This window comes from Molothrus ater, chromosome 1, assembly GCF_012460135.2.
Source record: "Molothrus ater isolate BHLD 08-10-18 breed brown headed cowbird chromosome 1, BPBGC_Mater_1.1, whole genome shotgun sequence".
In the NCBI taxonomy this organism is placed as follows: domain Eukaryota; kingdom Metazoa; phylum Chordata; class Aves; order Passeriformes; family Icteridae; genus Molothrus; species Molothrus ater.
Window position 1 is genome coordinate 24,371,934 of NC_050478.2, and position 13,782 is coordinate 24,385,715.

General features: G+C 39.1%; 1 protein-coding gene across 4 annotated transcripts in view; it reads right to left on the reverse strand.

Moving 5' to 3' along the window:
* Positions 1-892: 892 nt before the first annotated feature.
* The window catches only part of CALCR (calcitonin receptor), a 161,009-nt gene continuing 148,119 nt past the window's right edge, over positions 893-13,782 (reverse strand). For all 4 annotated transcript variants that reach the window (XM_036400211.2, XM_036400219.2, XM_036400235.2 and 1 more), the window contains 2 exons: positions 9,438-9,479; positions 893-4,079 (listed from right to left, as the gene is read on the reverse strand). In XM_036400211.2, coding sequence (XP_036256104.1) covers positions 3,858-4,079; positions 9,438-9,479 — 264 coding nt within the window. In that variant the 3' untranslated portion in view covers positions 893-3,857. The remainder of the gene's footprint in view (positions 4,080-9,437; positions 9,480-13,782) is intronic.

Here is a 13,782-nt window from a genome sequence, read left to right on the forward strand (position 1 = left end):
TTGCTTTTAAAGATAGGCTTGTGAGGTCCTGAAATTGGATTATGAAGAAAATCTTAAATTGCATATAGGGAGAATTAAATCTTTCCTGCTCCAGCAGAGCACAGTGCCCATCTTTGCTGCTATGAAATAATGGAAAATAAATTTTGACAGGAATTCAGAAGGTCATCAAAATGGTTTTTATGCCAAGGCAGGTGAGCTGGGCCTAAATCATCCCCAGTGCTGACTGTGCTGATCTGTGTTTTCTGAGACTCACAATACCACAACCTGGTTACTCATTTCACCCCAATTCTCCCTTTTCCTTTAGCAGTAGGACATGCTCAGCAATTGGAACCTTCTCAGCACTTGATTTCACAGGTAAAAACAGCTGTTCTTTATTAGGATGAGGGCAACATACTGATCTGTGTTTGTGATGCTGAGATTTACTTTATTTTCTCAATTATGCTCTGAATGCTCAGTAAAGGAGTTCCTAAATACAGATCTGGGATCCATCTGGAAATGCATAAAAAGTTGTGTAGAGAGCAGAGAGGGCATGTTCACACTGCAGATTCTCATTAGCTTGGGATCAATTACCATTTCAGCGCAAATGACTTTTAGGTTACAAATCCTCAAATTTTTGAGCAGTATTTAGCTTCACAAAGACACACCAAATTTTGAAAATTCCCAGCAGTGGAAATGTAGGTACCTTCACATTTTCAGTGTTTCAGATATCCATCTTTGTAAGTCTGCTCATATCTTGTTTATTGAGGCTGGCAAAGAATGGGAGAAGAGAACAGAAATTCACCACTTTTGTGGGATTGTTCTTATCCTAAAGCAGAGTTATTTTGCTATGTGAGCACTCTGTAGCATTTTAATTAAGGTAGCATTATTGCTAACAATTTTAATACACAGAAAATTGCCTGTTGTACTTTTGTTGCTCTTTTATTTCAGATAAAATATATTTATTAAGTAAATAAAATAAAAAACAAGTCTTACTTTCAACATCCCATGCCACAACAAATATTTTAATTTGTGCTGTGTTTCTGTATCTCATAAAGCATTACAACCAGCAGCCATCTAAATCTATCTTCCTGATAGATTTGGTTGCTCAGAGCAACCACACAAAACCTTCTGCAAGAGCAAATGCTCACTAAACTGGGTTTTCATGTGTTGGGTGTGGTGTTTGAGAGGAAGCAGGTACTGCAGAGGTGATAAATGTAAGGTTGCTTTCCTCTTAAAATACAGCTTGAATCCGCTGATTCAAGTGTCAGCTCCTTCCATACTTTTTGATACACTGATACATTAATTATATGTTTCTGCCTTTCTTGTGAAATCTATTTGAGTCAAATCAGCCTATTGTCATAATTGGAATTATTGAGGTTGTATCAGCATTCTCAATATTACTGTCACTAGTGTATGGTGCTATTTATAAAGCAGAGAATAAAATGTACCTTATGGGTGCAATTATGGCATTTTAAACCATGTTGAGATGAAGAAAAATAGCATTTCCCATTGGAAAATATTTTGATTAGAAATTACTCAGTAAGTACCTTTAAAACTCAGCCTTTTCTACAAAACCCAAGTGTGATGACAGCCCTAAAGTCAGTGTGTATGTTTTACCAATTTTTTTGTGAAATCATCATCCCTTGACTGAAACCAAAACTTTCATAAAGACTGACACAAGCACACTGAAGCTGCAAACAATATCCTAAACCTCAGATTCTGAATGTGACTTTTCAGAGCACTCTACTAAACAGAGCAAGAAAATATCATTATAGAAGAAAGAAAACAATCAGTATAATGGTAAAGCATTTCCATTTTGTACATCTACATGAACATAGCTGACTGTGGAACAACTTGCACTTACATGTTGTAAACTTTACATTATCAAAACTGACATGTTCATTATTAAACTCTCTATATTATGCACATTTCTTTTACAATCAGCTCATTTGTGTCTTTAGAAAGCAGGAATGCCTTCTTGCAGCCCTCCTGGGAAGTGCAGTGCGCCCCAAAGCTATTCAGAATAATACAGATTCATAGCAGAGCCACTTTATTGTCTTTAACAACTGGCTCCTCTATTTCGTATTGTTCACTGGTGAAAGTAGAAACAGCAATATGAGAAATACTGTTGTTTGAAAAAATAACTGTCTTTGTATTCCTTGAAGTCTGAAAACTAGGTATGTGGCTTGAACAAACACACACGATGGTGTTTTCTTGTGAGCGTTCCACTGGACTGACCATGTGATGATCTGCGCCACCAGCAGACAGCTCCTTCTTGTTCCCCAGCTCCTCCTTTGTTCTACAGTGGCAGAGCTGGCAGCTTCCTCCTCATTCTGGGGACAATGTGCCTTGGTGCACAGCTGGTGGGTGTGCTGGTGGTGAAAACAGAGCAGCCTCCCTCCCTGCAAGGCATTGCCTCATGTATGGACAGGGTGAATCTGGTCCCTTTTCACAGTGCTGGCTTTACAGCTCTGCCTCATGAACTCACTCCTGGAGGGCACTTTTCCAGTGAGGTGGTGACTCATGTAGCTAGACATGTACATTTTTTCTCCATTTAAAATCTACAAATTGAGGGTAAAGCTTTGAGTCTGGTTGTGTCAGGGAAGGAAAATCAGCCTGGCTGGATACAACATTTAAAAATGGTTTCAAATCACTGTGGAGGAAATGGCCTCATGTTTTTGAAGTCTACACTGAACTCTATTGCGTAACTCATTCCTGAACACTGAAGAGAGCTGTTCATTGCTCATCCAAGTTAACAGGGATTTGTGTGCTAATTTCAATAGAAGTAGAAATAGATCATAAAGTTTTTTGGCAAGACTATGTCATGATTAGGAACTCAGGAGGGCAACCAGATCTAAAAGTGGATGCTTCCCGTGCTAAGGTATTGATTCCTGATTTCTTTCATGGGAACATTTTCAGCCATGATCACAAATTTATTACAGAGACAGGTATCCATCTAGCACTCAACTCAGAATGCCTATTAAATCAAACATAGTTCCCAAACTAATTTCACAGTTTATTCAGAGTGAGAGAATTGTGTCTTAATGATGAGTTTCTGGCTAGAGTAATAGGGTGACAATTTTTCCTATAAATAAATATTCTTGAACTACCAGTATTGTTAAACAAAATCTATTCTGAGATGCCTTCAGGACCTGTGTCATTAAGCCTGAAGAATTGATTTGTATCTCTGAGGGTGTTTGAGATCTTGGTATGCAATGACTATTTCACCTTAATTTACCTTATGCCCCTGCTAAAGGGATGATAATATTTTGGGGTATCCTTTGGGGATGTTATTATTTTGTGGCATTCTTTGGAAAGCATCAAGATTTCAATACTTTGGAATGTCTTTCTGTTGTTCATATGGTTGATATTTCCTGCAATGTGCAAAATCTTTTAAGCAGCCATCAAGCTCATTTAAAGGGAAAAATGAATGACTCCAAGTCAGTTACACTTAGTGAAAGTTGATGGTTTAAAATCTAGGGTTAATGAAAAGTACCAAAAGCAAAAAGTGCTGAAAGTTTCCAATTGCCACATACTGGTTCTTTCTTTCCTATTTGCTATTGGCTACCTGGGGCTGTTACAAATGTCAGATGGTCACTTCATACAGGTCATCAGGAGATGTGGAGATTACAGAGCCTGGTGGGCAGGTCCATGTTCACTCCCTTCTGCAATGCACAGGAAGAAATGCTATTCCAGGTCTGCATCACACTCCCTCAACATCATTGCTGTCAGAGGTTGATGTGGTTTGAATAGGATGTGTCCTTCTGCCTGGGCCTGCACTCTGACACAGCATCTTGGATTTCCACACTCCCACCCTTCTCCCCAGTTTTCTCACAAGCAGAACATGAAACAATGTGTTTGCAGTGGCTGGTGCTGAGCTAGGCAGACGTGTCTCCAGATTTTAATGCAACGAGTTCAGAGTCCTCTGCATATCTCCCATTTAAGTGTTCAATGTTGGCATCGTGGTGGTACAGGTACACAGGGACCTCAGTGATGGACGTGGCCGTGTAGGAGGTAGATCGTGTGGAACAGTGCTCTCGGCGCCTCTGGCCCCACTGCGTTTTGTACTGTGCCCACTGCCTCTTCAGAGCTCCTTGGACCTGCCAGGGAAACACGCTGTTAGAGTGAGGCAACAAATACAGTAATATTGTATTGTACAATAATATTTTATAAATATATATATATATATATATATATATATATATATATATATATATATTTACAATGTGTACATATATAATATGTATATACAATATATACAATATATATTTATATACAATATTACACAATAAGATATAATATTGTACAATAATATAATATTGTTGTAATACAAACACCTGTGCTCACAAATTATAGAATGGTCTTAGCCCGCTGCATAGCATAGAAGATTTCAACCTGTTGAACAGTCATCTGCTAAGAGTAAGATATTTTATTCAACATTTACATTAAGAGTGGTGTTATACATGGTATTAGGAAATGATTTAAACTATTGAGTCTTGCCAGGGAATAAGAAGGTCTTCTCCAGCTGCATGTCCATGCATGGCAGCTCTTGATAATTTTGTGACATGAGCAGAAAGTGGGCAAATCCTGGCTCTTTTTGTTTAGATCAGTGATTCTGAACAACACAAAGTGAGAATAGCAGCAGTTTGGCACAATAATCTGATGTCAATGACCCTCTCCTCAAGAGGAAGGCAGGTGCAAGTAAGGCACTGTGATGACAGGAGTCTAAAAGTTTCTGTGGTCCTGCTGAGGTGGGCACTGTTTGTCATTTGGAGAGTGTATTGCTCTTCACCTTCTCCGAACACATAAAGGAAAAAACCAAATGGCTCTGTGGAGGTTAATTAGATATCGAGCGCAGGAAAGGGATATGTTCACAATGTAAATTTAATTACTTGGGCCCTGAGCAAGGTTTACTATGCCAATGTTGAAAATTAAAAATGAAATAGCTGCATGTGGGGATGTTTTATCACACTATCACCCGAGTTTATTAGTGAGAAAGAATTACTGGGTCAAAGACTAATGCAGTGGCAGCACTTGATACAGAAAAATTACATTAGTTAAATTTTGTAAAGATTTTAGTCACTTTAAAATTGCCTTTTTATGTTACAGTATGAATATTTTAGCTTTGTTACCCCAAAAGCTATGGGGAGGGACTGGAAGAAGAAATCTTCAGAAGTACTAGGACAGTGACTTTCCCCATGTCTCACTGGGGCATCTAGGGCATACACAAGGAGGATAATGCAGAAACCTTGTGTGTGCACAGTGGCTCTGCCTGCCTGCAGCCACCTCTCCTCCACTGCACCACAGTCACCAGCCACTGTGCACTTCGGGCCTTCACCTCTGCCCCAGGCTGACCATGTTTGCTTTTCACAGCACTTCATCCATTTGGATTAATGTCAGCATCTTCAGTGAAGGCAGCAACAGCCTACTCTTAGAGACTTTCTGTTCCTTTCCTAGCCCTCTCCTTCCCCTGCCCCCTGCACAGACTCCAAGACTTTGATTGCTCTTCCATGGGGACAGGAGTTGCTGTGCAGATGAGAAGCTCCTGATAAGCTCCCTAGATGGTCTCAGCTGAACTGGAGTCTGCCATAGGTCTGGAGATGTGTGGTTGACTGGGGAGGGAAGAAGAATGTCCCTGAGTCTTACAGGGCCTGTCAAGAGCAGCTTATAATTTTCTTCTTCCGAGGGAGTGGTGCTTACACTGTATGTCTGATGGGTAGACAACAGCCACATCCCTTCCAGTTCAGCCCATGATCAGAAGTGCAATTATAAAGGTCTAAAAGGCTCCACAGAGCAGTAAGAGCACAAGGTCAAAGCATTTATTTTTTTTGTTCTCTGCTGAACTGCTTGTTTGTACGAAAGAATCTGGCCACAAATGGATAATGGATTGTACAAGTTGCTGCATTCGAGTAGAACTTGCTAATCTAGTTTTCTGCCACGATTCCAAGAATCTCAGATGATCATAACTCAGTGCCAACTAAAACCATTCAGGCATGGATTTTAAATATGTAAGCAGCATTTCTGAAAATCACATGCACAACCACCATGTATTAATGACTGAGGAGGCACCTGGGGACCACGAGGCACACAGTGATGCCTGCCATGCTTTCCACTGTGATGGCAGGTAAAAGAAAGCAACCACTGAAGCAGTGAAGAGCCCAAGTTTATTTACTCAGGTCTCCAAGACTTTAAAGGTTTTTCAGTTCTCTATTAGCCATTCACACCTCATTGGCACGTAAGATACATGGCTGTTTTTTGCCCAAATAGACTTTCCATTCTGTTGTCCAGCCTTGCAGTCCAGAAGCAATCCCAAGCTTGAAGATGTGGTCTGGTGAGCAGACTATTGCAGAGACCTTGTATTATCTGTACAAAACTGTTGCTGTTGGACAGAGAAACTGCATTTCTACTGGACACCAAGATTTTATATCAAAATGTACAAGAAAATTTTTCATTTTGAAAGTAAAAAAACAAACATTGTTTATGTGTTCTTCCAGATGAATGCAGACATTAGTACAGCTTTTTAATTATTATTTTTAGATTTCTTTCTATAGATGGGCTCATGGTACTAAAGTGAGGTTAGGGAGGCAGTAGTGATGAATGCACTATAAAACACACTAAAGTGGTTCTGAGTTTAGCATTGTTTGTCCTGGCTAAGCTTCATGTATTTCAGTCTTGAAGCTAAATGTTCCAGTAGGAAAAAAGTAAATCCCAGATTAGCCAAGCTTCTGCAGTACTAAAATTAATCTCCTTGCCCCACACTAAATTTTCTCATGAGAAATAATTTTAGCCTCTATGGCAGCAGATGTATGCAGCAGCTTGGAAAGAATCTTATATCATGACTGAAGACCAGACTGTGTCTTTGGTCTGTGTACTTCTGTATACCAGGACTGAGGGAAATTAGGTCAGTTTTCTTGGTCAAACTCAGATTAGTGCTCCCTTTGGAAGGCCCTAATATCAGCTTGGCATTAGTCTGTTGCTATTTATCTATAGGTTTTGTGCCTTATATATCTATAGATTGTGTAACTGCAGAAATAAATGGGAAGAAAGGATCACAAACCTTTCATCCTCTCCTGGCCCAGCCCAGCCCAGCCCATCCCAGCCCAGCTAGTCTAGTGCATGCACTTTGCTGGGTGTTCATGGGTAACGTGCAGCTGCAAGTAGCACCAAACTGTCTTGAGTCTGTATTAGAGAGGTGTCATCTTTGACACTGCTCACCTTAATGGGAATTCTAAAAAAAGCTTCCCTAAATAAAATTTCCTAGAAGAAAATAATGAGAAGTTTTTCCAGCACTCCTGCCATTGACAATCTGCAAATCTGAAGCAGATGCAATGATTTTGAAAATGGCTGTAATGGTGAAAAGTACCTAAGCACCAATAAAATCACTTTCAGCAAGAATGAGAAACCTGTGTCCTCACAGTCATTTGTTTTTACTGCCTGACTTTGATCCATATTTCTAATCAGCTGCTCTACCAAGGATCAATCATGCATATTGGTAAGCAGATGCTTCAGATGTACTCCTTAGTGCATACTTTGAGAATTGTATTTCTGGGATTGTAAAAGTGGGCATGCTCTTCTGACTTTGTAGCTTTGCCAAAAGTACTTTGGAATTAGAGCTACTTGATGAAACTAAGAAACTGACATACTTTAGGATACTTTATGTTTTCAGTGCATTTTATTGTGACCTTTCCTCATTTTTAACATTGCTACAACCTTTAATCTAGACAAATCTGAGTGTTCTCGTTAAAGATGGAGAATCAACCTCTTGCAGTAAAGCTATAAAACATAAAGGGAATTTGTTTTGCAAAATCTAATCTGAAAAAAATGCAGGGGATACTGGGAGGAGTGAAGAAGGCAATGTTCAGGAACAGGATTTTGGGGTAACATATTGTTTGGAGGAGATACTGGAGTACTGCTTGTACACAGTGATGCAGTCTCTCTTATAGGCAGAGGATGCTTCAAAAACTGCCTGACTGGTCTCTACTTTCTTCTAGGTCCTCCATACTAGGAAGTATCAGAAGTTTGCCTTTGTTTCCAGGGCATGGATATTCAGCTGTGTCAGAGTGATGACAGTAAAGCAGAAGGAGAAAGGTGATAGTAGCCTGCAGATACTGGGGACAGAAATGTGTTAGGAAAAGAGTTGTGCATGTCTTCAACTTTGTTTAGTTGGATGCATGAAACTGTGAACCTCTGTAGTGTGATCTTTACAGCTCTCACTTTGTGTGAGGTTCTGCTGTGATTAGCTGCTCACATTTTGCCATTCTCTGTCTTGCCTCCTGAGGAGCCATGCTACAGAACTGCAGCTGAGGCCTCTTGTCCTTTTTATTCTTCAGTTTCTCTGTACATTTACACAGGGAGCCAACCAGAGGCAAATGTACAGAGATGTTGACAAATGGTGGCAGAATTTAATACTCTCTGCTACCCTGAATGTTATCAAATCAGCCAGTAACACCTTATCAATAAGATAGCCTGCTTCCAGTCTCTATCAAAACATCAGTGTGGTCAAGTCATTACGTGAAATTTGCTGGTTTCTAATAATATACAGGGATAAACAGGAGCACAAATGTCTCCCTTTACTTACTGAGTGTTAGCATCACAAGGTTTGTTCTGTATCTAATTCATCTGCTCTGTCTGGATTGAAAGTGAACTTTTTAATGGACTTCCTAGCTTTGCTAAGATATATGGTATTTTATTTCGCTACAGTTGAATGCTCTTGATGTGTTGAAAAAGTTTTTTTCTGCCAACCATCTTTGGAAAATTTCTTACTGCAGAAATTTAAATGGTTCTTGACATATTTTAACCTGCTATTTTTTTGTAAAAAAATTTTAGTAAAGTGGATCTAAAACCCACTGTATGTGTATTTTCATATATATGATCCAGCTGTAAGAGATTGGGAGAGATCTTTGCCTCAAGGATTTTTATTTCTCAATTGTTACACAAGAAACATTGACTGTAAAAAGGCCAGTGCTAATCCTCAAAGGACCTCAAGCAGTTGCACTCCTCCACCTCTGACAGTGCTGCCAGGGATGGATTTGACATGGCTCTGGCCTGAGCTCCCCACTGCATTCTTCAGACAGATCTCTGAATGCCTTCTCTGCTTCTTATTGAGTATTTTAGTTTTTCCTGCTGTTCTGGGGCAGGAAGGGGTGTAAAACATTTTTCTCCTTTACATAGACCTCCATCTCAATCTTGCAGATAGCAGAGCAAGAGTGTCATGCCTGTACCTCACTAGGTGCCATCTGCTTTGTAATGGTAACAGAGCTGATTAATCTGCTCAGGGATATTCCAGTCACACTCTGCACAGAGCTGTCAGAAATGCACACCACTGGTGTGTGTAGAGAGTAAAAGTAACTAGGTGTGGCTTCAAAGTTTGCAGTGTGACGTGCTTCACATCTGCATTAATGAACAGCAGGATGACTATTTTACAGGTTCTGCTCATTTTCTGCATTTCATGTACTTACCTCACCATTGAAGAAGCAGAATATGGTAGCCACAAGTAAGCCCTAAGAGAAGGAAAAGGAAAGAGTTTAGGAATCAGAATATATAGACTTGATCATGTTTTGGAAATTTGGACCTGATGGATACAAGATAAAAACACTAATCCACTTCCTCTGCATCACAGACCACAGACATTCCCCATCTTTCACAGGTGTGCTATTAAATGGATTTGTTGTCTTTTCATAATGTTTTACTGTCCCTCCCCTAGTATTACTATATTTTATAGATTATCTGTTATGGCTATGAAGTTATTTATATATAAGAGATGTAGAGAAGGAAAAGAAAAGGTAGGTATGTATTTTGCTTACAGAGGAGAACCACACTGCCACTATTTTGCTGAAGAGATGGTACAGGAATTTTGTCCTATATGTTGTCACTCACTCATCAGAGTGTAGCTCTCCAGTCAAGTGTCAGACACAGAGAATCCAGCTGTCCCAGGAAGGCTTTAAATTGAACTGTATGTCAGGATAAGTGAATTGGTATGTTGGTATGGATGGAGAGGATATGAGAAGAGGTGTAAGTGGCCAGAAAAAGGAAAAAACCTACCACAGCACATGAGTTAGAGGGTAGGGAGGTAGAAAAAAGGAGACACTGCACATCATATCTTGGTTGTAAATGGCTTTAAATTAATTTCATCATCACCAGAGTTGTTCAGATAGCATTTCACTACTGCTATAAGAATTAACAGGGCCAAGGCAGGAATATGAGATGGCAAAGTGTGAAATTAATAAGAGATAAAATTGCACAGAGAGCCTGCCATTCAGGATTATGTAGTTAAACTGGTCCATGTCCTAGCTGCACTCACTCTTATTAAAATAGCATTACATAGGATCACTGGGAGCCAAATGCTTTAATTTTAAATTACTTAAAGCAGTTATTATCAACTAGATGTATGACAGTTTGTGAAATTGAGGGAAAAACTGCAATGCAGCTTATGTTCCCAAGGGCTGCTTTGAAGAGCTTTGCAGCTGTATCTTTTCTATAAAACCTTCATTTAAATGATTACCAGTTGAATTGTAGATAATGCTTTGCAAAATGCCTTGGACTCTCAGATGCATATTTTGCACCACAAACAGAGTAAGGAATCACTTTTTAACAAAATGCTTATATAGAGATACACAGGCTGGTTTGGACAAGTGCTGACCACTTCAATATTGACAATTATTTTTCTTGAATAGATTTTCTCTGATGCAGAATTTTTAATTTTACATAAATTCAAATATCAACATGAAACAGCACTTTGGATGAGGATGAAGGGTAGACATAGTGAGAAATAAAAGGATTTTTTTTATATTCTGGCAAAGCAGTGAGTATTTTCAAAAAACTCAAATCCCACCATGCAGTAAGAAATACACAATAGTTTGTCCTCAAGTTTTGGGCTGAGAAGCTCCAGAAATTCAAACAAAACTTTCCAGTTCTAAAGCAGGACTTTGCCAGACCAAACACTCCTAAATCAAAATTTTTGCAAGGGTAGAAAGTGTGCTGGTTGATCACAGCCTGTACTGATGTTGTTTGAGCTGTGCACAGCTGGGCACAACCTCTGCTCTTGAACTGCACTGGGCACCCTTGCAGCAGGGGTCTGCTATTCTACTAAATGTGGTTTCACTAGCAGCAGTCAGCCACAATGGCAAACCAGGTGGATCTGGATCTCCACTGGGAGCAGGGATGCTCAGGGGTGGTCTACTTGAGGTGTAGGAAATCAGAAGACAGCACGGGGAGAGAAAGAAGCAGGGGGAGAGAAAGAAGCTGGGAAATTTTTTCAAGTTTGCTTTTCAGTGAGAGTGTTTAGGGGGAATGTGGGAACCTCAGTTCGTCTTAAGACAGAAACTGAATCTGAACTACTGAAGTGAAGCCATTTTCCATTTCAATTCCTGCATGGAATTGGAATTCTTTTGTTACATCCTGCAATTGCTCCACTTTTCTGCTATTCAAGAGTGCAGTTCCCTTAACTAATGTTTTGTCTTGTCAACTTCAGACAGAAAAGATAAAGGTGGAGTGATGCCTCACATCCCTTTCAGGTTTTCTTCTAGTTTGTAGTGAGCTGAAAGCACACCTGCCCTCTTGTTATTTTGAGACCATGCATGTTGTACATGTTCTTGCTGAAGAAATTATTTTCTGTAGTCTTTTCCATCTTTCCCATTGCTCTTCATCCATCTGCCATGGCCCTCTGGACTCTGCCATCTATCTTTCTATTATTTCTATTTCTCTTTCTGTTTCTATTATTTCTATTTCTATTCCTCTTTCTGTTTCTATTTCTAGTTCTAGTTTTATTTCTAGTTTTTGTTCTAGTTCTTCTTTTTATACATGAAGTTTTGCCCATAGTTCAGAGGGCTATTGTTATCTTCAGCTGTAAAGCCACAGAGATATCAGTGGCAGACACCAGCTTTGTCTCTCTGGAGCCAGGAGGGCTTGGGATGATCTACAATGGATCTATTAAAACATGTTACAGACTACATAATTCTACAGTGGATCTATTAAAACATGTGACAGACTACATGTTGGTTAATTATTTAATTTAAGGCCCATGGGTTATTTCTCATATATCTTTGACACATATCTTCCAAATTCTAACTTCTACTGGTTTTTGCTCAGGCTACAACTCTTGCTGAGGATGAAATGTCTAAGTCAATTTTATCTCTCTGCCACTGTGTGGAGTTGTTAAACTAACCTGTGATATATTGTGTGCTCCCAGCTAGATAATGTTGACTGTGGTGTTGAAAATTGAAATGAAGAATATATTTATTTTAGGATGAGAGCCTTCAATGATTTCCTCTGAAATTCTTTATTTCTGAAACTATGTGAAGAACAAATGAATGTGGCTTTCAATTGAATCATGCCATAGGGATTGTCCAGAGACAGCAGCTCTCAGACCTTCACATGCCTTTTTTATTAATACCGTTTTGAGTTTTTTCCAGTGTTTAAGTGACTATACTGGTCTAAGTGAATCCGTTGCTTGACTGGTATTTAATTTTATCTCACTCTCCTAGAAGACATGAGTGTCTTGAAAAGAAGTTTGAGTAATTTACTCACGTTAGAAATGAACAAATAAAAAATACCATTGCAGATACTACAAATTTACATAGGTTTCTCATACTTCTTTCTACTTTTTTATTCAAGCTCATGTCTCCATTAAACCAAGAAAACATATACAGGTGCACTTATTCCTGCTGTTCCTGACCATGTCCAGGGCCCTAACCTAATCAACCATACACTGTGTAGCTGATAAGATTTTAGTGGGGTCATATATTCATTACTGATATTAGAAGATAATGTACAGGTGGTCATAGTATAAAAATCAGTTTTTGATTCTCTACATGGACTTTGCTCCATGTCCATTTACTTCTCACTTCTGGAGCTGAATGGACAGCAAAAAAAAAGAAAAAAAAGAAAAAAAAAGAAAAGCATGGCTGAGGTTGTTCGTAGAAGTGCATCCCATTCCCACCTCTCTCATTTTGGCAGAGATAAAAAGCTTTGAGAAAAACAGCAGTGCTTTTCTCACCACCTTCATTCACAGCACACCCATACAGCATCTCTGAGGTAAATGACTGCGTTATGAATTGTTAATTTATGTTACATGAAAAAAAATAAGCAAAGCAAAGAACATGTCTGTGCAGTTTCTGCTGGCACTGAGGTGGGGAGATTGTCATGAGAGGGCTGAAGACAGCAGCAAAATGTTAGAGGCATCCCATCAACCAAACTCATGCTTTGCTTCTCCTGCTCCCTATGGAGATTTCATTACTGACATTTTTTGCATGAAAGTTTCATATAAAATTGCCACTTTATTATATTCAGCTTACAAAATATATTTTCCCTAACCTTAATTGGTTTAAAATATTAAAAAGGTTTTAAACTACTAATAATTCAAAGAGAAAAAAAAGAACAGAAGATAGAGAAAAAATGTTTATGTTGTCAAAAGCAGTCCTGTAACTTTAAGTTTGAACAGAAGGAGAAAATATTTCTGCCTGGTTTGGCATTAGAGAGGATATTTATTTCCTTTTAAACTGAGAAACAGATGGAATGAATACTTTCTAAAATACATTGAAATTTCTCACTATTTTTAACAGACTACTTTTAAATGGGTTAATTTTATTCTGTATAAGGTTGCACAGAGAGCTGAATTTAAATCTTGGAGGCAGTGTGGATATATATGCAGTCCAAACCCATGTCCTAAAGATTCAAAATATCCTTGTACTAGACCAGGCACCTCTGAGCTGCATCCTCCTGCCTGGCAGGGTGGGTGCTGCAGTCATGAGGGGGCTGCTTGGAAGCTGCTGAGTGGCACACAAAGGATCTCACTTGTGGAGAAAA